General features: G+C 60.5%; 1 protein-coding gene across 1 annotated transcript; it reads left to right on the top strand.

The window, feature by feature from the left end:
• The first annotated feature begins 1,471 nt into the window (after positions 1 to 1,471).
• On the top strand, positions 1,472 to 21,635 carry PIK3R2 (phosphoinositide-3-kinase regulatory subunit 2). The gene is made up of 16 exons (XM_050910687.1): positions 1,472 to 1,505; positions 8,391 to 9,117; positions 12,669 to 12,761; positions 13,296 to 13,358; positions 14,422 to 14,553; positions 14,757 to 14,958; positions 15,268 to 15,353; positions 15,653 to 15,758; positions 15,864 to 15,962; positions 16,109 to 16,289; positions 16,529 to 16,654; positions 16,931 to 17,073; positions 17,274 to 17,450; positions 17,738 to 17,809; positions 18,038 to 18,208; positions 18,482 to 21,635. The coding sequence occupies exons 2-16, from the start codon at positions 8,778 to 8,780 to the stop codon at positions 18,672 to 18,674; spliced, it is 2,184 nt and encodes a 727-aa protein (XP_050766644.1). The 5' UTR covers positions 1,472 to 1,505; positions 8,391 to 8,777; the 3' UTR covers positions 18,675 to 21,635.
• Positions 21,636 to 22,132: the final 497 nt, after the last annotated feature.

Here is a 22,132-nt window from a genome sequence, read left to right as displayed (position 1 = left end):
TGGATTATTTTGTGCGCGTGCGGTTTGTGCCAGGCTCTGTATCCTGCTTCTCCCGCCGTTCAACCGGTGCCGTTTAACCCCCAAAAACGAGCAGCCAGAGCTGCTCGGCGTTTCCTTTGCTTCTTCCTCCACTGTCTGTATTAAGGTCTCAGGAAGGCAGCGGGGTTTGGGGGAGACACTAGGCACCCCCTCCCCACCGGCAGAGTGGGAAGGGGGACTTGGCCATGCACCAGTGGTGTGGATACAGCAGGAAAAGGATCTTTTTAATGGAAAATGTCTTAAAAGCCAAGGGGACCGTGTCTTCCTGCCCAGCGCCCGGCTCTGTTCTTACCTTTGGGAAGTTTTATGTTGTATTAAAATTGTTCCTTGCGATGAGCCGCGGTGTGGTGTCTGCAGCTGGGGGGGTGGATTCGGTGCTGCCAGCACCGGAGCGTGGCTGGGCAGGGAGCGCCCGCTGCATGCGGTGATGGCGAGGGGTAAATGGGGGCTGGTGGGGGCCGGAGCTGCCCCAGCTTGGGTGAGGAGGGCTGGGGGAACATGGCCCTGCCAGCGGCGTGCCTGGCACTAAGCCTGGCTCCGGCCCCAGGCCTGGATTGTGGGTGCCTGGTGCAGCACCCAGTGCCCACTGCAGTACCCGGTGCAGCACCCAGTGCCCACTGCAGTACCCGGTGCAGCACCCAGTGTCTGCAGTACCCAGCGCCCACTGCAGTGCCCAGTCCCCCACACAGTGTCCAGTGCAGCACCCAGTGCCCAATGCAGCACCCCGTGTCCACAGCACCCACTGCCCAACGTGCTGCCCGGTGCAGTGCCCCGTGCCTGGTGCGGTGCCCCATGCCCAGTGCAGTCCCAATGCACGGTGCAGTGCCCCATGCCCGGTGCTGTGCCCGGTGCAGTGCCCCGTGCCCGGTGCCGTGCCCCATGCCCGGTGCCGTGCCCTATGGTCGGTGCCGTGCCCGGTGCAGTCCCGGTGCCCGGTGCCGTGCCCTATGGTCGGTGCCGTGCCCGGTGCAGTCCCGGTGCCCGGTGCCGTGCCCTATGGCCGGTGCCGTGCCCAGTGCAGTCCCGGTGCCTGGTGCCGTGCCCCATGCCCGGTGCCGTGCCCGGTGCAGTCCCGGTGCCCGGTGCCCGGTGCCCGGTGCCCGGTGCCCGGTGCCCGGTGCCGTGCCGGTGCCTGGTGCACTGCTCGATCCGCGGTCCCCACCCGCCGCTAGGGGGCGCCGCCGCGCTCTCCCGCAACGCCGAGCGGAGGTTGGCGCCGGCGATCCCTCGGCTCCTTCCGGAGAGGCTCGGGCGAGAGGCGTGGCCCCGATCGCGGCCGGCAGCCGGGGGAAGGGGCGGGGCCGCCGAGGCTTCGGGCAGGTTCGTCCCTCTCCGACTTATGTCGGGTCTTTCCGGGGCGGGTTCGGGCCGTTCCGGCGACGTTCGGGCCCTTTCCCAGGGTGCCGCCGGGCTGGGAGGCAGGAGCGGGCTGGAGCCGAGCGGCGGCGGATGGGGCCGGCGGAGAGGTGGGACGGGGGAGCGGGGGGCCGGGACCGGGGGAGAGGGGGGCCGGGATCGGAACCAGACCCAGACCCAGACCCAGACCCAGACCCAGGGCCTGGCGGGCGGGTGGGCGGGCCGGTGCCGGGACCCGCGGTGAGCGCGGCCCCTCAGCGTGAGGCGCCCCGGGGGCCCTGGGTGGGAGCGCCTCGCCGAGCCCCCCGGGCCGAACCTCTGCCCCCTCCCCGGGGGCAGCACCGGGGCTGTCCCCGTCCCCCTCCCGCTGGTGCCAGCGCAGGGTGCCCAGCTGCCAGGGCAGTGCCACCCCCGGGCCGTGCCACCCCCGGGCTGGCCCTGTCCCCCCCGCCCCGAGGTGCCGGGGCAGAGCTGTGTGTCCCTCGCCGTGGTGCCAGGGCTGTCCCTGTCCCCTCCCTGTGCAAGGACTGTGCCCCCCGATCCCCCCCAGGCTATCTCCATCCCCAGCAGTGCCAGCACGGGGACCTCTGTGCCATTCTCCCTGCAGTGGTACCAATGCAGGGACACACACCCCCCCTTGGCAGGGTGCTGGGTCCTGGGCACCCTCTCTGGGTGGCAGAGCTGGAGAAAAGCAGCCTGTCAGGGCTGCACGGCTCCAGCCTGGGCTGAGGGCTTGCTCCCACCATGGTTCTGCCCCAGCAGACCCCAGGCTGGGGCCGGATGGCCCAGGGATGCGCCTGTCCGGCTGGATGTGCTGGAGTCCAGCCTGGGGGTGGTGGCTGTGGCTTTGCTGGCTGTAGACACAGTTGCCCCCAAACCCTGGCTCTGGGACGGTGGCTAGCCCACCTCCTTCCAGTGAGGCTTGTGCACTGCGATTCTTCCGATCCTGCAGATGTTTCTCAGCCCCTTGAAGAGGAAGATTCCCGTGTTCACATACCTCCCAAACTGAGGGTCCGTGTTCAATGGAAAATAAAACCTGGGGGGAAACCTGTCTAAAATGAGCTCTGCGAGAGCTGCGAAGAGCTGGAGTGGCACCAGTATTGTGCCTTTCGGCATCCCTGCCCGGCGTGGCAGAGGAATGGCCGCCTCTCCTCCCCATTAATGCGCGGCTTTTATTTCCCGAGCAGCTCTTAGAGCCACTGGGGAACTGGCCCTGTGACTTTCTCTGTGAGAGCAGAGAATGGAGACAGCTGAGTAAATATAGCCTAAATCACTGCTTTCCTGGCCATTCCCCCACCCTTCCCTAACATGCGAAGGGCTGGTGTGTCCCCGAGGCTGGGTTGGCCTCTGCTCTAGTCATCGGCTCTTCCACGATGTGGGAAAGTCCAAGCCATGGTTTGGTTTCTTTGGTGACTCTCTTCTCTGACGTGGGCAGATCGTGCTTCGATCTGCCTGTGCGGTTCGCAGCGAGGCTTCGGTTCTCCTAAAGGTGATCGCTGCTCCAAACCCTCGGTTTTTAACTCGCTAGAACAAGGTTTTAAGCACACAGAAAAATCCTTTCTGCCCGCAGTTGGGTCTCGCTGGACAAAAGCTCTGCGTTGGAAGAGAAACCGCGGCTCAGCTGGAATGCAGCGAGGAGCAGAGCGGTTTGCGGAGCCAGTTTGGAGCCGTGTCAGAGTGCCGGCGCTTCGCTCCGAGCATTTGGGGTGTGTTTACAATGAAAAAGAGTATTTATAATACTGAGGGCTCTTAATTCCTCTGGGAATATCTGGAGCTGCAGCTTGGAGCTAAAGTAACCGAGTAATGGAAGATAAAAAGCAAACAGAGGAAGGGGCAGTGGATTTCTCAAGTTGGAAGGTCTTGCCTCTCTCAGCCAATACCCAAATAATGCTAGCCTGCTAATGTGGTTGCTTCTCCCCTTGTAGGTTACTTCATGTGATTGCTGCCGCTGTGCAGAGCTGCTAATAAATCGTCATATAAATTCCAAATACCCCGAGGACTGTGATTTTAAGCAGATAAGTTAGCAAGAGCAGTGGGATTTTTTTTTTTTTTTATGTACTCAGTTTTTTTAGAACTGTAATTTTTGAGGGAAGTAGCCAAAATACAGCTCCCGGGTTTATTTCTGAAAAAAAGTCCCTAAACCCAGCCCCATGAATGCTCCTAAAATGGAAGCAGTGTGTTCTTGCTGCTTGGGGGCTGGTATAAAGGGAGCCTGGAGTGAAGCGATGGTGCTAGTATAGGGTGCTTGGTCCTTCTCTGCTTGGTGCCGGTGTATAAAAGTCTCCGGCCAAGTAAAAGACTCTTGCGGGGAGGAGGAGAAAGTCCCTGAGGTGGGTGAGACAGGATGGGCTTCAACTGAAGCAAGAATGTCTGATGTCAGGAGAAGCCTCCAGACAGTAAGAGAAGACTTGGAGTAGGTCTGCAGATTGCCTGAGATGCTCTTGGACTATCCAGCCATTGAGGAGGAGGTCGTTGAGACCTCCAGATGTCTCTCAAAAATGAGGCAGGTATCGGTCATCCCAAGGCAGGGATTTGTTAGGCTCCTCAGGTCCCTGCTAACCGTAACATTTACTTTTTCAGTGAAATGTTTCAGATATTCCTTCAGTTCCTTGGGCTTCAGTGAGTAAAGCACAATATTTAATGAAACATAAGTCTGAGCAGCAAATGCTCTGTATCCCTGGCAAACGGCAGCTGGTGGCCCTGGGCAGGACGCTGCTACTCCTTGGGCTCTGTTGCCGGCTGCATGGGAAGTGTTTCTTGGTGAGAAAAGAGGTGAAAATGGCCTCGGCTGCCCCGTGCCTCTGCTGCGGTGTGGTCACTCTCAGGACAGCAGGCCTGGCTTGGGCACGGCTCATGGCATAACTCGCCTCCTCTGCCGCTTTTCGCTGTTTGGAGGGAAATACCGGCTGGCTTGGTAGTGCCGTGGCCGTCGCCAGCCTGGGAGCATGAGCCCCTGGCACGGCTCCGGCTCTCCCTGCTCCTCTGGCCGCTTCCCCGGGGGCAGCTGGTGGAACGTGTCCAGCTCCGCTTCCCGCCCGCGCCAGCTCCCTGCGGGCTCGCCCGGCTCGTTCCTCCGCAGCTCGTCGTGGCATTGCCGCCTCTGCCGCGGCCTCGCTTGTGGCTCAAGCCTTGCGAGTCTTCGTTCAGGCTCTTCGGCAGGGCCAGGGAGGGAGCCGGCCTGGGAAGCTCCCCGGGAGCACGGGCGATTGCTGTGCTGTCTGTCCCAAATTATAAACCAGGGGTTGCCAAGCTCTTGCCCTCTCCGCCCCGGTGCTGCTCAGTGGTTCAGCTGCTTGTGGGCGCAGCGTGACCCGTGGCATGCTCGGCACCACCGGCTCCTGCCGCTCCGGTGGGATGCGGGGCCAGCAGAGCTGCCCTGGCTGCATAGGTCAGAAAGACTCGGTGCAGCAGCAGTTGTCACGATAGGGCATGATTTTTATTTCCATCCCTAGTTGCATTGTCCTATTTTTCTCCCTTTATTAAAAGAAAGGTTTGTTCTTATTGTTTGTAACCCATTAACACGTAGTGTTTTGCAGTTCAAAACTTGATTTGGTGGTTTTTTGCTCGCTAAGGATCTGATGTAACTTGGAAAGATTTGAGCTGTGTGGATTGTTGTAAGCATATTCTTCTTTTAAATATTTTTATGCGTTCTTTTGCCTCACTGGAGGGAAAGTAACGCTCAGTCTCACTTCGAGTCAAGCTGCACTTTGAACTGCATTTGGAACTGCGTTAAAAAGCACAGGAACCACATTTAAAACATTAAGATGCTTTTATTTATGCGCTGGGCACACACAAAAAGACTTGTAATGTGTTTTTTGTTTCAAACCGATGTATTAAACAAAGGAAGTATTGACAGCAGTTAATGAATCAAGGGATTGTTTCTGGGCGCTGAGATAGATTTACCAAAGGTATTTAGATGTCTGATGCATGGGATTTTCAGAGCAGCCTAAGCAAGTGCTCGCCAGCACGGACACACGAGGTTCTTCTCCGAGAGCCGAGTGAACCTGGAGCCGGGCCCAGCTGAAATCTTTTGGCAAGCTGCTCCCTCTCTCCTGCGCACGCAGAGCCCCGGCTCGGAGGTGTGCTTCCAGCCGACAGGCTCGTGCGTGTCCCAGGCTCTCGGCGCTGCCTTCCCCAACTCGCCTTCCCTCCAAAGAGCTGTTTAAGGGCTTTGGGAAGTGTGCATTCCCTCTCCCCAAAGACACGCCGATTCGGTCAGCTGCTCTCCGTGGGGTGCAGAGCTTTCCTGACCGGCGGCTGCTGTCCCACACACGCAGCTCAGCCTGGGAAGCCGTTCGCTGGGTCCGTGTCAGGACGGAGAACAACTGTTTCCCATGGAGAGGACAGTGCTGGCACGAGCCATGCGGATTTGGGTTTCCCGGGGGGCTCCTCACCTGCGTTCACGGGCGCTCGATCCCCGCATGGGCTGAGCGCAGGGAAGGCAGGTGAGGCTGCTCCAGGACTAGGCTGGCTCTAAGTCATCTGTATTTTTTTCATGTGCCCAGTGACCTACTGGGACGTGGAGAGCAGGGTGGCATAGAGCTGCGTCTTTGTGTTCCCACCGCAGGGAAGGAGGCTGGAAGGAGTTGACAGAGCGGGAGCTGCAGGACCTGCTCTTTGGAGGGACTCGGTGCTCCGGAGCGACTCCTCTTCCCACCCCTCCATGCAGGTCTACTTTTAAAAGCTACTGAACAAGTTTGCCAGGGCTGAGTGTTTTGTCCTTCCAGCCTCTTCGGCTGCACCGGCTTGTCTGAGGCGCCTGGGGTCAAGGCTGGGATCTGCGGGTGGAAGCTGGGGAGGTGCCTGCAGGGGAGCATCGGCCCTGCTGGGTTTGGGATCTGCTGCCTCTGGGTGCGTTACGGGGTCTGTCCGCTCCGGGAGGAGCGGGAGCTGCCGGCACCTTTCCCAGCAAGAAGTGTCTGCTCGGGCCCCTGGCAATCAGACAGTGCCCCCCGGCGCTGCCGACTCGGCTGCATCGGACCTTGACGGGCAGTGTTCAGAGGGGCGAGGGGCAGGCAGTGAGCCTGGTCATAAATCTCTCTTTATGCTCTGGATTATGAAGTAATATTTTCCTGGCCGGGGCCAGTTGGATTGGGGAAATGTGGGCTCCGCTGCGAATTCCCTGCAGCTGCCATCCCGGCGTGGTGGGAGCTTGCACGGCGGCTGTGCTGGGATGTACTGCTTCTCCCACAAACACCCCTTATCCCTAGGGTCTCTCCATAAGTCCTGCAACCTGGTGTTGCTCCTGGAGCTCCGGAGAAGCTCTCCAGTGACCGGGATCAGGCTCAATCCTGTTCCCCACCCACCAGAGCCTGGCCGCAAGTGTCTTACCTCCCCGAGGGCAGTGCCTGCTCATTCATGGCAAAGACAGCCAGCTGGGACGCTTGCCCAAGCTCAGGCAACTAGCGCGGGCCCTGGCTGCCACACAGGTTTCATGTGCCATGGCCTCTTTGTGCCTTTCTTCTTTGTCAAGGGAAGGAGCCCGCAGTGTGGTGCTAGGCTGGAGAGCCTGGCTGCGGAGAGGTGAAGCTGGCTTCTTTCAGGGGACTCGCACCGATCTCAGGCTTTCGGGTAGCGTGCAGGGGTGGTAGCACGTGCAGGAGGAAAGGGGGGCTTGTAGCGGATGTGAACTGTAACGTGTTCCTGGCCCGAAAGGGTTATTTTGAAATACTGCAGATCACCAACGTTAGTGCCTCTTGCAGAGTCCAACCAGCGGTCGGAACAGCCTTGGCTTCATGCCGTGCTTGGTTGTGCATTGACCCCGCTGGGAAGGGTGCCCTGGCTCCCTTTGCCTCCTTGCCTCCCTCTGCAGAGGCTCCGGCAGCCCTGAGAAGCGCCTTCCTGCTCGCTAATAGTTTTCAGATGAGACTCAAGAGTTTGAGCTGGGTTTGGTGGTTTCTGGGCCAAAACAGCTCAAGCTGTTAATAGGACCTGCAGCGTTCCAGCAGGCCTAGGGTGTCCCTGGGAAGGCTGGTTTCTGGCTGCCCCGGTGCCTTGTAGGTCCGGTCCTTGGTTGCATGCCGTGGCTGCGGGAACTGGAATGCTGGGATTTGCCTGGGGGAGGTGGAAAACTGGCCCGTGCAGCCGGGAGGGGATGGGAAAAGAGGACGTGCCTGGCTGGTGGGAATGCCCCAGCTCATACATCCCTTCAACAACATGTTATAACCCAGGTTTATTCTTTTTGGTGGATTTCTGGGCAGGGCAGGCAGCATATTCTTCAATTTCTCTCTGAATAGCTGAAAGGCAGTTAGCAACTCTAAGTAGACTTGAAGGCTTCTAAAGATTATTTTAACTCCTCTCACCTCCATCTCTGTGAAAAGGACCCGTGCCCGCACTTGATGCTGTTGCTGCTTTTGAAAAGTTCAAAAATTTACTTTGCTCAGAGCAAAGCTTTGAAGTGCTGCTCTGTGGGAATGGCAAAGCATCTCGAAAGCCTTTCGCTGAAAGCTTGGTTAACCTACATTTGTGGGCAGCTACCTTCAGAAAATGACTTTGGGGGGGGATTGCATGGGGAGATGTAAAGGTGAACTGTGAAATTTAATCGATTTAACAAGGAAAGGTTAAATCTGTTTGTTTTGCTCCTATTCGGGGCCTCCAGCTGGTGGTTGCAGGGTCACCCTTTTCTGTATGCAAAAGTTCTTGCATAAAGGCTGTTTTGTCCCACTTGTTGTCTTCTTGTTTGCATAAGTGCTTCGAGGAGGGTAAGCTGAAGAAGCAGGAGTGAGCCTCTTTAAGATGCAGAGCTGGTGCCTGACTGTAGCAGAGAGGAGGTAGCATTCCTGCCCGCAGCCGCTGGCTCCTCTCTTGCTTTTGGGAGTGTAAATTGGTATTAGCATGTCCTGGTTGGATCCAGGGCTCAGCGTCGGCTGGTTGGTAGGAGAGAAACGAGTCCTGCCTCTCTCAGCTGCTCAGATGAACCCCTAGTTTGAATGTTGGCGTCTTGGGAGGATGTGGGGTGCCTGGCTGTGCAGTGACAGGTATTCTTCTCTTCGCAGGCATTAGGAAGGGAGACGTAGCATGCCACACCATTCTGGGCTGGAAGCCCGCTGTGCTTTTGCCCCCCGGACTCCAAGAAACCTGCTTCTTTTTTGGTGAAGCGGACCCTGATCTCCTGTTTCTTTGCTGCATGCCCGCTCACGAGTGCTGGATTATGTTTGTCTCCTTCTCCCTTTGCTCCATAATTTGGTTGAATCGTGGTTTCAAGCTAAGGAAAAGGGGCTGCACCTAAGCGCGCCGGGGCACCCGGACCAGGCTCCTGAGGTGCTGGTTCATGCAGAGACGTTCAGAGTGCTGATGGGGGAGAGCTGCCTCTGAGATCCCTCCTCTCCCACCCGAAACACGCTGCCTCACCGTTCAGAGCCCTTCTCCCCGCGGCAGAGAGAATGGGCAGCACCGATGGGTTCCAGTACCGCGCGCTCTACCCCTACCGCAAGGAGCGCGAGGAGGACATTGATCTGCTGCCTGGGGACATCCTGGTGGTGAGCAAGGGGGCCCTGCAAGCCTTGGGCTTCAAAGACGGGGATGAGCAGACCCCCAATCAGATCGGGTGGATCCTGGGCGTCAACGAGCGGACCAAGCAGAAGGGTGACTTTCCCGGCACCTACGTAGAGTACGTGGGGCCTGTGAAGATCTCCGTCCCTTCTCACCGGCCCCGAGTGCAGAGACCTCTGCCCGCAACGCCGGGGGCCAGCGGCTGCCGGCTGCAGGAGGCTCTGGAGCAAGGTAAGCCCTGCTGCGTGCCGTGTTGCTCCGCGAGACCTCTGCTCCCGGTGTGCGATGGACGAGGGTGTGTGAGTGGCTTTGCAGGACAGCGGTGAAGCCCTCGGCTCGGCAGCACTGGTTTGCCCCCGCCGGCAACAGTGCGGTCGAGTTGCCTGGGGGTTGTGGGCTCACGCTCAATCCTGGCCGAGAGAAAAGCACGTTGTTCCTCCAGCTTTATCAATCTGCTTAGCCGAGCTTCTTGGGGCGAGCCTTGTCTCACTTTTACCTCTCCAAGATCTTTCTCCCTCTCTGGCCTGTGACCAGCCAGCATCCCTGTGGTCCTTGGTCCCTCTCCCTGCTCCGCTGAGGGTTTTGCCCTGCTCCCTCGCTTTAGGAATAAGTCCTGACCTCTCCCAACCACCTCCCTGCTTCTGCCTCTGGAGCGCCCGGGGCATTGCTCCCTGCCAAGAGCCGCTCAGCCCTGCTGAGACACACAATTACTTGTCTCTGGGCAAGAGGAGAAAAGTCAGGGTCTAAAAGAGTACTTCCGAGAACTGGAGCTAATTGCTTGTCTGCCTGGCACCCGTCCCTCCCCGCGGATCGCAGAGCTCTCGCTGGGGCTGGGCAGTTGCCCTCGGACAAGGCATGGGCCGTCCTGCACCTGCGGCTGCCTCCCAGCCTGGCACGGACCCGGTCCGGGAGCTGGGAGAGCCGTCGTGCCTCAGCGCTGCCCATAGAGCTGTAGCAGCTGCCTTCTCTTTGCCTATTTTTTTTTTACTGCCAGGCACATAAACCCTGTGGCAGGGGCTCAGCAGCCCCCGGGTGCTCTGAGACAGCAAATAGGGGTGATAGCCACGCTTTGCCTTCCCAGGCCTTGCAGAAGACCTCGTGCTGGTGTGCACGGGAGGAGTAGGGTCAGCAGCAAGAGCTGGTGGGCATCAGAGCACGCTCCTGGCTGGCAGTCCTGCATGCTCCCCGTCCCTCTCTGCCTGCGAGCCATGGCTATCCCATCAGATGCTTCTATAGCTATGTGAAGTATCTCTGGGGTCTTAAGGAATGGAGAGGAGCCCCTGTCTCAGAAATCAGGGTGGTGGGGCTGGTGCAGCTCCCCGCAGCTGCCTCCCATGTTCCTGCTCCCGCTCCCGGAGCCAGAGGGGCGGCCCCAGGAAACGTCTCCGTAGGGTGGGAATGCGGCCGGGCCGTGCGTTTGGGTTGGCAGCGAGAGCCGCTGACCTGAGTCATCCCACTCGCAACCTGCCTTTCCAAGAAAGCAGCTCCTCTTGGGAGCCTGGGACATGCTCTGCGGTGGATGTGTCGGCCTTGCCTGCATTCAGCCCTGCGCTCCCTCGGGGGCTGTATTTATGCCTTCGTGAGCTCTCCTCCTCTTCTTCTCGAGCGAGGCTTGGTGGAGGTGTGTCTGGGTGGTCAAAGCCGCTGCCCTGCACAGGGGTGGGGATCTTTGGGATGTGGAAGAAGATACGTGCCAAAGCTCCTGACACACAGAAAAGATGTGGTTGGGAAAGAAACCAAAAGCCAGCCTGTCTGCATCCTGCCTGGGCATGGAGCAGAGTGAGGGTCGGGTACCAGGCCATGCCGGGGGGGGTGCCAGCCCTGTCCCTGTCCCTGGTGGGTGCATCCCCGTGGCCAGCCTCCACCTTGGGCACAGCCGGGGCCTGCAGGGTGGCAATTCAAATGCCCACGGCCATTTTACATGCAGCCTGCTGGGTTGCTGGTGGGGAGACGCATTTTTGCAACTGAGAAACTGTATTTAAGCCAAGCCCGTGTTATTTCTTCGTGGTCTGCACTTTGGGAGGTACAGAGATGTCTCCTGGCTGCCCCACGAAGCTCATAGCTGGCGGCATTTCTGCCCTGTTTCCCGGGTACTGCCCTGGCTGGCAGGGATCCCTTAGCTCCCCAGTGTCACACGTGGAGCAGGGCCAGTGCCATGGCTGTCACGCAGCCTGGGAGCAGGGCTGGCCCTGCAGAGCGGTGAGACCCAGCCTTTTCTGCCGGTGAATTTACGAGCTGCTAGTGTTTGCCTTCCGCAGAGAACACGAGCGGAAAATGCGGCTCGGAAATATTTCCGCAGCTGCCCCGGCTGTGCTGTGAGCAGCCTTGTTCGCAGCGGCCCAGCCCGGCAGGCTCGGGAGCTGCTGCTGGCTCCGGCACAGGCTGCCTGATAAAAAAAAAAAAAGGCAAGCTGCTGCCTGCTGAAGCAGCACATTCCCTGCCGGGCCACGTGGGCAGCACCAGTATTTACTCTCCCTTCAGCCCTTCCCAAGGGTCAGGCTTGGAGCTGCCAGCCTGCTAGCTTGCCTGCAGCTTCCCCACCCCGACCAGCACCATGCTGGGCCCCTTCCTGTGCCCAGGGGTTCTCTCTGGTTGGAGATTGACCCCCAACAGCACAGGCCCTTGCAGAACTGCTGGGTGCCTGCCCCGTTTGCTCGCCTTTCCGTGGCTGCACCGACACGAGCTGCTTCATCTCCCCGCGAGGCCGTGGGTGCAGGAGGCTCAGGCGGGTGCGGAGTTTCAGCTTGCTGCGCCTCGTGGCGAGACCACACCGGGCGAGTTCGGGTCAGATCCATGACAACAGAGCCTTGTTTCGCAACGGGGGCGCAGCCTTTTGGCTTTGCCTCCCCAGAGTGGAGCGTGCTGGGTGTCCTCACTGACCATGGGCTCCCCAGGGTCTGCCTGGTGCTGTGGACTGGCCCAGAGGAGCCTCCTGCACCGGCTGGTGCTCAATTGGAAGCGAGACGGGACCTGGCACCGCTCATCCTTCGGCAAGCGTCCCGCTGGCAGCTGCCCGGCCGGGCCTGCGTGCTCCTGCCCCGGCATGCATCACCCCTCCAGCACAGGGGAAGGGGGGTGCCCGGAGCCGGGACCTCAAGATCTTCTAGAAGTGGCAGTGAAATGCCACCCGATGCGGGGCCGTGGATCCCCCAGGAAGCGGGGGACCCCGGTCCTGTGCCGCGGGCTGTCTGCGCCCTGTAACAGCTTGCATGGAGGCTGTGGGTTTGCGGGGAGGGGGAGGCAGAGGGCTGGTTTCCATGTTAAACGAGCAATCAAGGGCAGGAATTTGCTGACATGGCGTTCTGTCTGAATCGCTGGATTAATCACAGCTCACCACCGCGAGCGAGCTCCCTGGCTGTGCTCCTCTGTCAGCCCTGCACAGCCCCTGTGCTGGGCAGGGACCGAACCTGGCCTGAGCTCCAGGAGCCCTGGTAACTGCTGCGCTGCCTGCCTGGGGTGCTGGGGTCCCCGGGGAGATACACTCTGCCTCCTAGCCTCTGCAGGGAGCAGTAGGGATCCCCCTGTGCACACACCGTCGGGGGCTCGGAGCAAGGCTGGACTCAACAAGCGCTGTGCTGGTTTCTGGGCCAGCTCGCAGGTTCCCCGCAGCCGCCGTGCGGTGTTTGCGTGGGCTGCGGCCTCATGGCAGGGGCCACGGCATTCCTCGCTCTCGGATGCTGCCATTGGGAGCAGTGTTGGTTGTGCCCCGGCCTGGCTCCGCTGTAGAGCGTCTGCTGGGGGCTGAGCTGGAGCTGACCCCTTCTCTGCCTCCCTCTCCCCAGGATCTCCTCTCCCAGACTTGCAGGAGCAGTTCAGCCCTCCTGAGATTGCACCGCCGCTGCTGGTGAAGCTGGTGGAAGCTATTGAGAAGAAAGGTAAGAGGGGATGCTGAGCACTGAGGGGCTGGTACCCCCCGAAACCCCCCAGTGAGGGCAGAGGGGGAGGCAGCTGCCTTTAAAAGCTGTTGGCGTTGGACTGAGCTCCATGGGACATGCAGGACGCAGCTGCCTGCAGAAGGGGAGGCCCTCCCGCTCCTCCCTGGCTTGAGCCACTGTTCCCCAGAGCCGGGCTTGACCCCGCCGCGCCGTCCTGCACAGAGGCCTGGGGTGAGGGTGCTGGGTCTGCACGCAGGACACCTACGTGCCCCAGATGGGTGCTGGGGTTTGGGAACGACTTCCAGCCCAGATCTGTGCCATGGGGGAGAAACGGGGCCACTGAACCGGGTGTCCTGGGGGCCAAGGGGGCTGCGGCAGCATCTGCAGGAGGTTGGTTTGGACACCATCCAGGCCTGGTTAGCCGTGCCGCAGCCGCTGCCCGGCCGGCGCGCGGGTGCCAGGCTGGCACCGAAACGGTGCGTGCGCTGGGAGCTGCACGGCTCGCAGCTAACAGCAGTGTCCCCGCTTCTGCAGGGTTAGACAGCGAGATGTTGTACAGGACATCTGGCTCCGAACTGAGGCAAGCGCTGAGAACCGGTAAGAACCAGCTCTGCGTGGTGAGGAGGCGAATCGGCTCAGATGGAGGAGATTAGTGGATGTGACAGCGCCAGCAGTAATGCAATCCAGGCCAGGCTCGCCTGTCCCCAGCAGTTCCTGACTCCTGGCACGCTGCCTGCGGGGCTGGGCCATCCCTGTCCCGACACGTCCCCGTCTCGCGTGGAAGGGATGGGAGAGGGGGGGATTCCTGCCACCGTCTGTGGGCTGGAGCAAAGGGATGTGGCGCCGGCTCGGAGACTCGCAGGCCAACAATTGAACCCCTGTGCTTGTCTCCCGCTGTCTCTTCGGGGTGCCCCACTCTCGGGGTACTCTGCTGATGGCTTGGAGGCTTTTCTGGCTCTGTCACGCCACTAATAAGCAGGGGAGGATCTTTCAGCTCAGCTTGGTGGCTGGAGCCTTGGCTCCGCTGTGCCAGCAGCTGATGTCTCTGCCGGGGAGCCTTCGGAGTTGCCTGCCTCTCGGCTGGGCTTGGGCCTCATCCAGCGTCGCGCTGGCTTGTCCCCTTCCGCAGACGTTCTTGCAAACCCCAACTACGCGGTGCTGTCAGCTCTGGCCGCGCTGCTTTCGGGACAGGCTTTATGTGCTGTCCCACCAGCCTGCGCCGTGCGTTTGTGGGACGGCACGGTTCGAGGGAGATGTTTTCCCCATTGGTTTCAGCGTGTGGCTGGTCAGTCTGCGCTTGTCTCTACCAGCAGCAGGGAACAAAACTCTCACTTGAGTTGTGCGTGCCCGGGATTCCTGTGGCAGGGCTCGGGGCAAAGGGTATGGGCACCCGAAATGACCTCTACCCCCTCCCGGGGGGCACCTGCCTGGATTCCCAGAGCCAGCTTATTTCTGGGGTGCAGGGGGCACTTCCAGGCATCCTCTGTCCTGTGGGCTGCTTGGCTGCCTGAGCTCCCTTGTGGTGCCGGGCTGCCGTGTCCTGTGATAGCTGGCTGGGTGGTGTGCGATGGTCTCTGGGACGGGTGCTGGCAGCACCGGAGCTGCCGGCTGGGTGCCTGGTGCTGTGCCCGCCACCCATGAGAAATCTGTGCCCTGGCAGATTGGACCCTGGGCGACCCGGAGCCCTTCGACGTGCACTCCCTGGGCGAGGCGCTGCGAGGCTACCTGCAGGACCTGCCCTCCCCCGTGGTGCCGGTGTCCGTGCACGGAGACATCCTTCGTGTCCTGCAAGGTAAGGGCCTCCCCTGGCCGCGCTTGGGAACGGGTGGCTGGGCAGGACGGATGCGTTTTGGGATATTAAAATAAGTTCTGTCCCTATGGGGTCTGGCACACGGCCCCTGCTGCTGACAGCGCTCCCACGCTGTGACGCAGCCGGAGCGTGGAGAGCGGTGCCGGTTGTCCCAGCCTTTCTATCGTGTGTTGTTCTCTCCCCAGAGATCCCCCAGCCGGAGAATTGCCGGAAGCAGCTGCTGCTGGCCCTGGAGTCGCCTGCGGTCCCGCTCCAGAACACGCTCACCCTGCAGTTTCTGCTCCGGCATCTGGGGAAGGTATCGCAGCAGGCCGAGAGCAACAGCCTCCACCCTCGGGCCCTGGGAGAGATCTTCGGCCCCCTTCTCCTCCGGCTGCCTGGCGCCAGGTACGTGAGGCTTTCGGCTTCCAGCCGTGTACCGAGCGTTGGCCGCTGTGCCTGCCAGGATGAGGAGTCCAGCCTGTAACAGCAGGTCTGCCCGCAGTCCCTGCCTTGCCGCACGTGGGATTAAACTCCTGGGAGCACACAGAGGTGGACTCAAAGCCAGGGCAGAGCCCTTGCTTCTGTGTCAGCCTGGGATCTGGCAGCTGCGATGAACCAGCTGACCCCGGCTGCTCCTTTGCCCGGGGAGCACGGGAGTAGTGCCAAGTTCTCCCCCACAACCACTGTTCTTACTTGGCTCCTCTCTCCCCGCAGCCCAGAGCTGAGCCCTGACTTCTCCGTGCTGTTTTTGGAGATACTTCTGCAGACGAAGGAGTTGGAGCCAGAACAGTTGCCTCCAGGTACTGAGATGCCCCTTCCTTGGGGCCCGAGGCGCTGGCGTTTGTGCTCCGTGGGTGTGGAGTCTCTGCCCCCGTGAGCGGGTTGCCAAGGGCATTTCTGTAGCCCGGCTGTGCCTGGAGGCCGGCTCGAGGCGTTCACCTGCTGCTGTAGATGTGCCTGGAGCAGCTCCTGGCAGCGTGGCGGCCAAGGGGGTTTCCCAGGATAGTCACTGCAGGGAGAGGGACTTGGCGCTCCAAGGGATTGCCTGTGGGGAGCTGGGACTTGGGCTCACCTTGCTTCAACCCTCCTTCTCTTACAGCCTTGCCTCCAAAACCACCTAAGCCAAAGCCCAGTGCAGCCAGCTTGGCCAACGGGAACAGCGTGCCCTTGCAGGACGCCGAGTGGTACTGGGGTGACATTTCTCGGTAAGGGGGTGGCTGACAGCTCACGTCCTGGGTGCCCTGTCCATTGAGTTATCTAGGGGAGCTCTGGTTGCACCTCACAGGCCGTGACAATCACGTTCTTTGCAGGGAGGAGGTGAACGAGAAGCTACGGGACACGCCGGATGGTACCTTCTTGGTGCGCGATGCCTCCAGCAAGATCCAGGGAGAGTACACGCTCACGCTGAGGTAGGGCACTGGGGTCCCCCGAGAGCCTCCGCTGCTCTGGGGTGGAGTTGTCAGCACGTGTCCCTGTGCTTACGGCTGCCTGGACGTCAGGCCGGTGTAGGGTGCTGGGGTGGTGGTAAGTGCCCTCTCTCCTCTCCCCGCTACAGGAAGGGAGGCAATAACAAGCTGATCAAGATCTTTCACCGGGAAGGGAAGTACGGCTTCTCAGAGCCCCTGACTTTCGGCTCGGTGGTAGAGCTCATCACCCATTACCGGCACGAGTCGCTCGCCCAGTACAACGCCAAGCTGGACACCAGGCTCCTCTACCCCATCTCCAAGTACCAGCAGGTGAGGCCTGTGCCGCAGGGACACGGCTGGCCAGCGCAGCCTGAACCAGGGGCATTTGCTCGTCCATCCCTGGTCCTTTGGTAGATGACAATGTCCCACTCCTTCCCCCGTGCTGGGACGTTGCTTTGTGGGGTGACAGGCATCCTGCAGGGCTGGTGGGGTTTTGTGGGACCAGCTGCCTTGCAGAGGGGCTGCTGTAGGGCAGGAGCAGGTCCTGACTGAGGCTGTGCATGTGGCAGGACCAAGTGGTGAAAGAGGACAGCGTGGAAGCCGTCGGGGAGCAGCTGAAGGTCTATCACCAGCAGTATCAGGACAAGAGCTGGGAGTACGACCTGCTGTACGAGGAGTACACGCGCACTTCCCAGGTACGCAGGCACTGCCTTCCCCGTGGGCTGCCCTGACATCCCCTGATCGCTGGCAGCCACGCTGCTGCGCACAGAGGAGAGCAGAGATCGGGCACCCGCTGCCCCGTTTGTCAGCCCCTGGACTTGAGGGGACTCCCCAGAGAATGGGCTTTGAAGAGGGGGATATTTTGGCTGCAGCAAGGACAGTGCTGCTTTGGGGAGGGGGAAAGAGGGGATGCAAATGGGCAGAAACTGCCCAAACGCTCCCCCTTCCTCAGCTCTCCCCTCCCTTTTCAGGAGCTGCAGATGAAGAGGACGGCAATCGAGGCCTTCAACGAGACGATCAAGATCTTTGAGGAGCAGTGTCAGACGCAGGAGAAATGCAGCAAGGAGTACATCGAGCGCTTCCGTCGGGAGGGCAACGAGAAGGAGGTGCAACGGTGAGGACGGGGGCTGGCGATGACCTGCCCTGCCTGGGGAAGGGCTCTGAGGGCTGGAAGGATCATCCTGGCCCAGCGCAGAGCCGAGGCATGCGCAATCCTTGTCTCTCCAGCAGCGTGCTGTGGGCTGGAGCTGGCAGGCTGCCTCCTCTGCCTCCCCCACTCTGGCTCACAGCCTAAACCCCCCCTCTTTCTCCCAGGATCCTCATGAACTCGGAGAAGCTCAAGTCTCGCATCACGGAGATCCACGACAGCAAGATGAAGCTGGAGCAGGACCTGAAGAAACAAGCCTCGGAGAACCGGGAGATCGACAAGCGCATGAACAGCCTCAAGCCAGACCTCATGCAGCTGCGCAAACTGCGGGACCAGTATTTGGTGTACGTAGTCCCTAACTCCACGGAGGGCTGGGAGCGGGGCCCTGCTGCCCCTCCAGCCCAGCCCGGGAGCGATCCAGCTGGCTCCTTGAGGGCTTTGGGGCTTGTCAGACTGGCTTGCAGGCTGCTTGGTGCAGGAGCGAGCCCTGCAGCGTGTAGCCTCGGGGCACGGCGATCCCTCAAAGGGGAACGGCTGCTGCCCTCTGGTGATGGCTGCGCGAGTGGTGTCTGGCCCGGACGCCGCAGGCCGGGCACGCTGCCTGCGCTGAGTTCTGCCTCTCCTTCCCCAGGTGGCTGACGCAGAAGGGTGCCCGGCAGAAGAAAATCAACGAGTGGCTGGGCATCAAGAACGAGACGGAGGAGTGAGTGTCCCTGCTCGCGCGTTGTGGGATGTGGGGGGCTGCAGGAGCGCAGGCTACGCAGCCGGTTCTGCCTGCTCCAGGGCCGTGGGCAAGTCCCATCTCCCTGCCTGGGAGCTGAGGACATCTTCCCTGCTGGAAGGGGTGACGGCAGCGAGCAGTGGGAGGGGAGATGTGGGGGCCACGTGCCCAAACTTGAGGGATTTTGACCCTGCCTGTGCTCGACTGCAGCCAGTACTCCATGATGGATGACGAGGAGGAGCTGCCCCACCACGAGGAACGAACGTGGTACGTGGGGAAGATCAACCGCTTGCAGGCAGAAGAGATGCTGTGCGGCAAGCGGGACGGTACCTTCCTGATCCGCGAGAGCAGCCAGAAGGGATGCTACGCCTGCTCCGTGGTGTGAGTACCCCCGCGCAGACGTGGCGGGATGGGGCTGGCGCGGGCTGTGCTCCCGCATCGCTCTGCCCTTCTCTCGCCAGATGCTGGAGGCTGGCGGAGGCGTCGGCTGGCAGGCTGGGCTCCCCCGAGGTCTCCCGGCTGCCTCGGCTCCTCCTGCCAGAGCCAGATATATCTTTGGGCTGCTTTGGTGACGCCTGCTTGTGCTCTGCTGTCCCTGTCCCGGCGGGGCTCCCTGACGTGCTGCTGACCCCTGCTCCCTTGTCTCCCTGGCAGGGTGGATGGTGACACCAAGCACTGCGTGATCTACAAAACGGCGACCGGCTACGGGTTTGCTGAACCCTACAACCTCTACGCCTCCCTCAAGGACCTGGTCTTGCACTACAAGCACACGTCCCTGGTGCAGCACAACGACTCCCTGAATGTCACGCTGGCTCACCCGGTCCTTTCCCAGCCACCAGCCAGATGAGCAGCCCGTGCACAACACAAAAGCTGCCTTCAGCTTCTCCCCAGGGCGCTGCTTTCTGGCTCTGGACTCTTGCACCCTGTATAGTTGAGTCTCTGTGCTCCTGCCCCTCCAGAGCCTCTGAGATGTCTGTGACCGTTCCTGATGTCCCTTTTGGTCAGTAGCTGAAACCCGTGTTGGCTGATGGGACAAAAAGGCTGGGCCGTTGATTCCCAGTGGGCTCCAGCCTCTAGGAGGTGGGATCCAGTTGTGATTGAATCGCTGGGGGCGAGCACAGCCCTTCCCCTTCCCCCATAAGCAGGTCAGATCCCCTTCTTGCTGGCAGGTCGCCCCGCTATGCATCACTGTAGAGCTTAGGTTCCCGATTCCTCGGTGTGCTATGGCGTCGGTCACCGCCCCGGCCGAGCGGCCACAAGCGCTGCTCTGAGCGAGGGGCTCTCTGCCTGGATGCCGGAGGAAGCAGAGGAGGAGGCTCCGCTGAGCGGTTGAGTGCGTGCGTCCTCCACTCTCACTTCCCTCGGTGATCTTGCAGGGTGCGGTGATGTCTGGTACGAGGGGTGCTGCTCTTCTGTGCAGAGACTGATTTAGAAAGGAGAAACCCCATCCTCCGTGGGGCTTCTCGGCCGAGGTCTCTGCTCCATGCCGTGCCCCACCTCACCATCTTGTTCCCTGGTGTCCTAACCACCTCTTGAGTGTTGCTGGCTGGGGAGGGAGGATCCGGTTAGCGATTAGTCTCTCGCCTTAGTTGTGCCAACTAAGCTGTGAAATCCATGTTTGGTACCCGTGTTTTTCCCGGCAGAATCTATGGGATGCACAGCTCGTTGTTTCCGGCTGTCTTCGGTGAATCTCTGCAAACGTAACCCGTTGAAGCTAACTGTAGCTCTGTAAATATGGTTCTTTTTGTAATCGGCTGCTTACCTAGTACTGGTGTTTGCTGAACTCCCACTACAATATGCAAGCGCGTGGGCAGCAGCTGGCCAGGCTGTTGCAGACTCGGGTCCTGCCAGCTGAAGCAGGAGGGGGCCGGAGTCCGATGCACACTACGAGCCCTACACAAAATGAAGGACCTCTCTGCTGCAGGAGGACGGTATCTCCACTGGGCCAAGGGCCTTAGCGCATAGAAATGTATATGCATGATGTCGAACTATGTATGCAAAGCACTTATAATCATGAGTACTGTATGGGGACTTGGGGAGAAAGAGCTGGGGGTTGCTGTAGTGCTGCCCGTCGTAGCTGGCTGGTGCAGGCAGGGATTTGTTGTGTCCGAGTTCCGAGGGCTCGAGGGCAACGGAGGTGGCCGTGGAAGAGCTTTAAAAGCTGGACCTGGGCTGAGAGTTGAGGCCGTGGTGGCATTTGTTTTACTGGGTTATCCTGTCTGCCTGGCTTGAAGAAAGCATTAATCGTCCTCTTGATTTGCCAGAGGGGCTCTTTCCCTTTTGGGGGCTGCGTCCTCGGGACGGGCTGGTGGATGCCGTAGGCTTTGCTGCTTCTGTTTTGTGTTGCGACTCGGGCTCCGCCGGATCTGCGGGGTGCTGCGTGTTCATGCTCTGCCTGCCTCCTGTCCTCGACGTGCCGTCTGCGTCGGGGACCGTGCTGTCCCTCCTTTCCCCGGTCAGCTCTGCTGCTTGCCTTGCTCCGGGCTCATCTCCAGATCCTTTTGGATCTGGGATTGCTAGAGCAAACGTCCCATTCCCGTTGCTTGCGGCAGCGCTCCTATGCTTGACTGTACAGACCCCATTCCCTGCTCTGCATGCCCTCTCCGGGCCCTGGGCCGTGTTTTTTGGTTCTGGTTTGTCAGTGTTTGGTGCTCTGAGGATGCAGGACAGCAGTGCTGTCCCTGACCCACCGCAGCCTGGGCGTGCGCTCGGGTGCCGCAGTGCCACGGAAGGGGCAGGCGGTGGGTCGGTCGGGGGAGCTGCGGGGCGCACAGCCCAGGAGAGGTTGCGTTTGGCTTTGGGGATTACTTGGGAAAAGCTGTCAGGGATAATTAAAGGAATAGTTTGGGCTGAGACATGTGAGAGATGAGAGCACTTGGGAATGGGGCAGGGAGGCCCGGTGCTCATAGCCCTCTCTGCAGAAGCCTCCCGGGGTCTGTGGGGTGGCCGGGGGGGGCCGTGCCAACACCCCAAAGCTTTCTAGCAGGCTCCCGCACCGGTTGCGGTGGCACATTTTCAGCCTGGGGACTCTGTGCTGGTCCTGCCCCGGTCCTGCGCTCGTCCCTGCGCTTCCAGCACCTCCTTGCACCGCAGGGCAGGCTGCAGGCGGATGGGATCCTCCAGCCGCTTGCCCCACGGGGTCCACGTCCCCCCACCACCCCACCAACGTGAGCTCAGGGCCGGTCCTGCCGGGGGGTTTTGCTCCCAGCTCATGCCAGGGCCTGCTGAGCATCTGGGAGAGTCTCAGCTTCAAGCCGTCGCCTGTCGACACTTCGCTTGGTGCTCGCCCCGGCTCTGCTAGCCGGGGAAATTCCAGCTTCTTTTGACGGTGGTTTTTTTTTTTTATCCTTTCGGCTGAAATTTCTGCTGTTCTCCCTGCCACCTGGCCGAAGCCTTTTCCTCCCCACGAGCGTGGGTAGCTCAGCGTGAGCACGGCGGGGGCGGTCACAGTCACCCCTCTGCATCTTCCAGCACCGCCGTTCCTGCCCGCTGGCACCCATCACCGTGGCCCATCCCCAACGGGGCTCTGCTCGCAAGTCCTGTGTACAATGAGGAGGAAAATGCCCTTCCCCAGGGCTGCCTTTCCCTGACGGTGCTTGACTTGGCTCCCTGAAACGCAGCTTTTCCCTCGGCTCCCCCTGGGATGGAAGCCCAAGCCCTGAGCTCCCTGCCCGCAGCGCAGCTCCCCCAGAATAAGCTAGTTGTGATTTGTCCTTTGATGCTTTCGCTCGTGCTGTTCACGCCGCCGGATGAACCCGGTAGCGGTGTGTTTCGAGACCCTGGGCTGTGCTTTGCTGCTTGTGACCTTCCCCCCTGCCCGTGTCCCCCCCCCCAACCGAGCCGCGCACCCACCTCCCGTGGGTGCAACGTGGCCGTTCCCGCTCCCCGGGGCACAGCTCGGGTCTTGTCCCTCCGTGTCCCGGCTCGGGATGCTCCACGCTCCCCCGTGTAACCCCACCGAGGGCTCTCGTGTCAGCGGAGGCTTTGTGCTCGGAGAGGATGTGGCGGCTGCGTGAGCGCTCCTGAGATTTTAGTTCCTAGGTATATGCAATAATAAATAACTTGCCACTTGAGCTGTTTGTTACCAGCAGTAGTTCTCTATGCTCTTTCTGTTGATGTTTACTAATGTAAACCCAGTATTTGTTACTGTAAGAGGATTTTTGTACGGTACTTCAAAAAAACCCACCCCAAAAAAAAAGAAAAAAAAAAAGAAAGAAATAAACAGAATTAATGAAATGGCTGTGGAGATTTCTGTGGGAGGGGTGTTACGCCGGGGGAGCGGAGGCAGGAGGGCGTTGGGGCTGT

This window comes from Gymnogyps californianus, chromosome 24 (genome assembly GCF_018139145.2).
Source record: "Gymnogyps californianus isolate 813 chromosome 24, ASM1813914v2, whole genome shotgun sequence".
Classification (NCBI taxonomy): Eukaryota; Metazoa; Chordata; class Aves; order Accipitriformes; family Cathartidae; genus Gymnogyps; species Gymnogyps californianus.
This window is presented reverse-complemented; position numbering and strand designations above follow the sequence as displayed.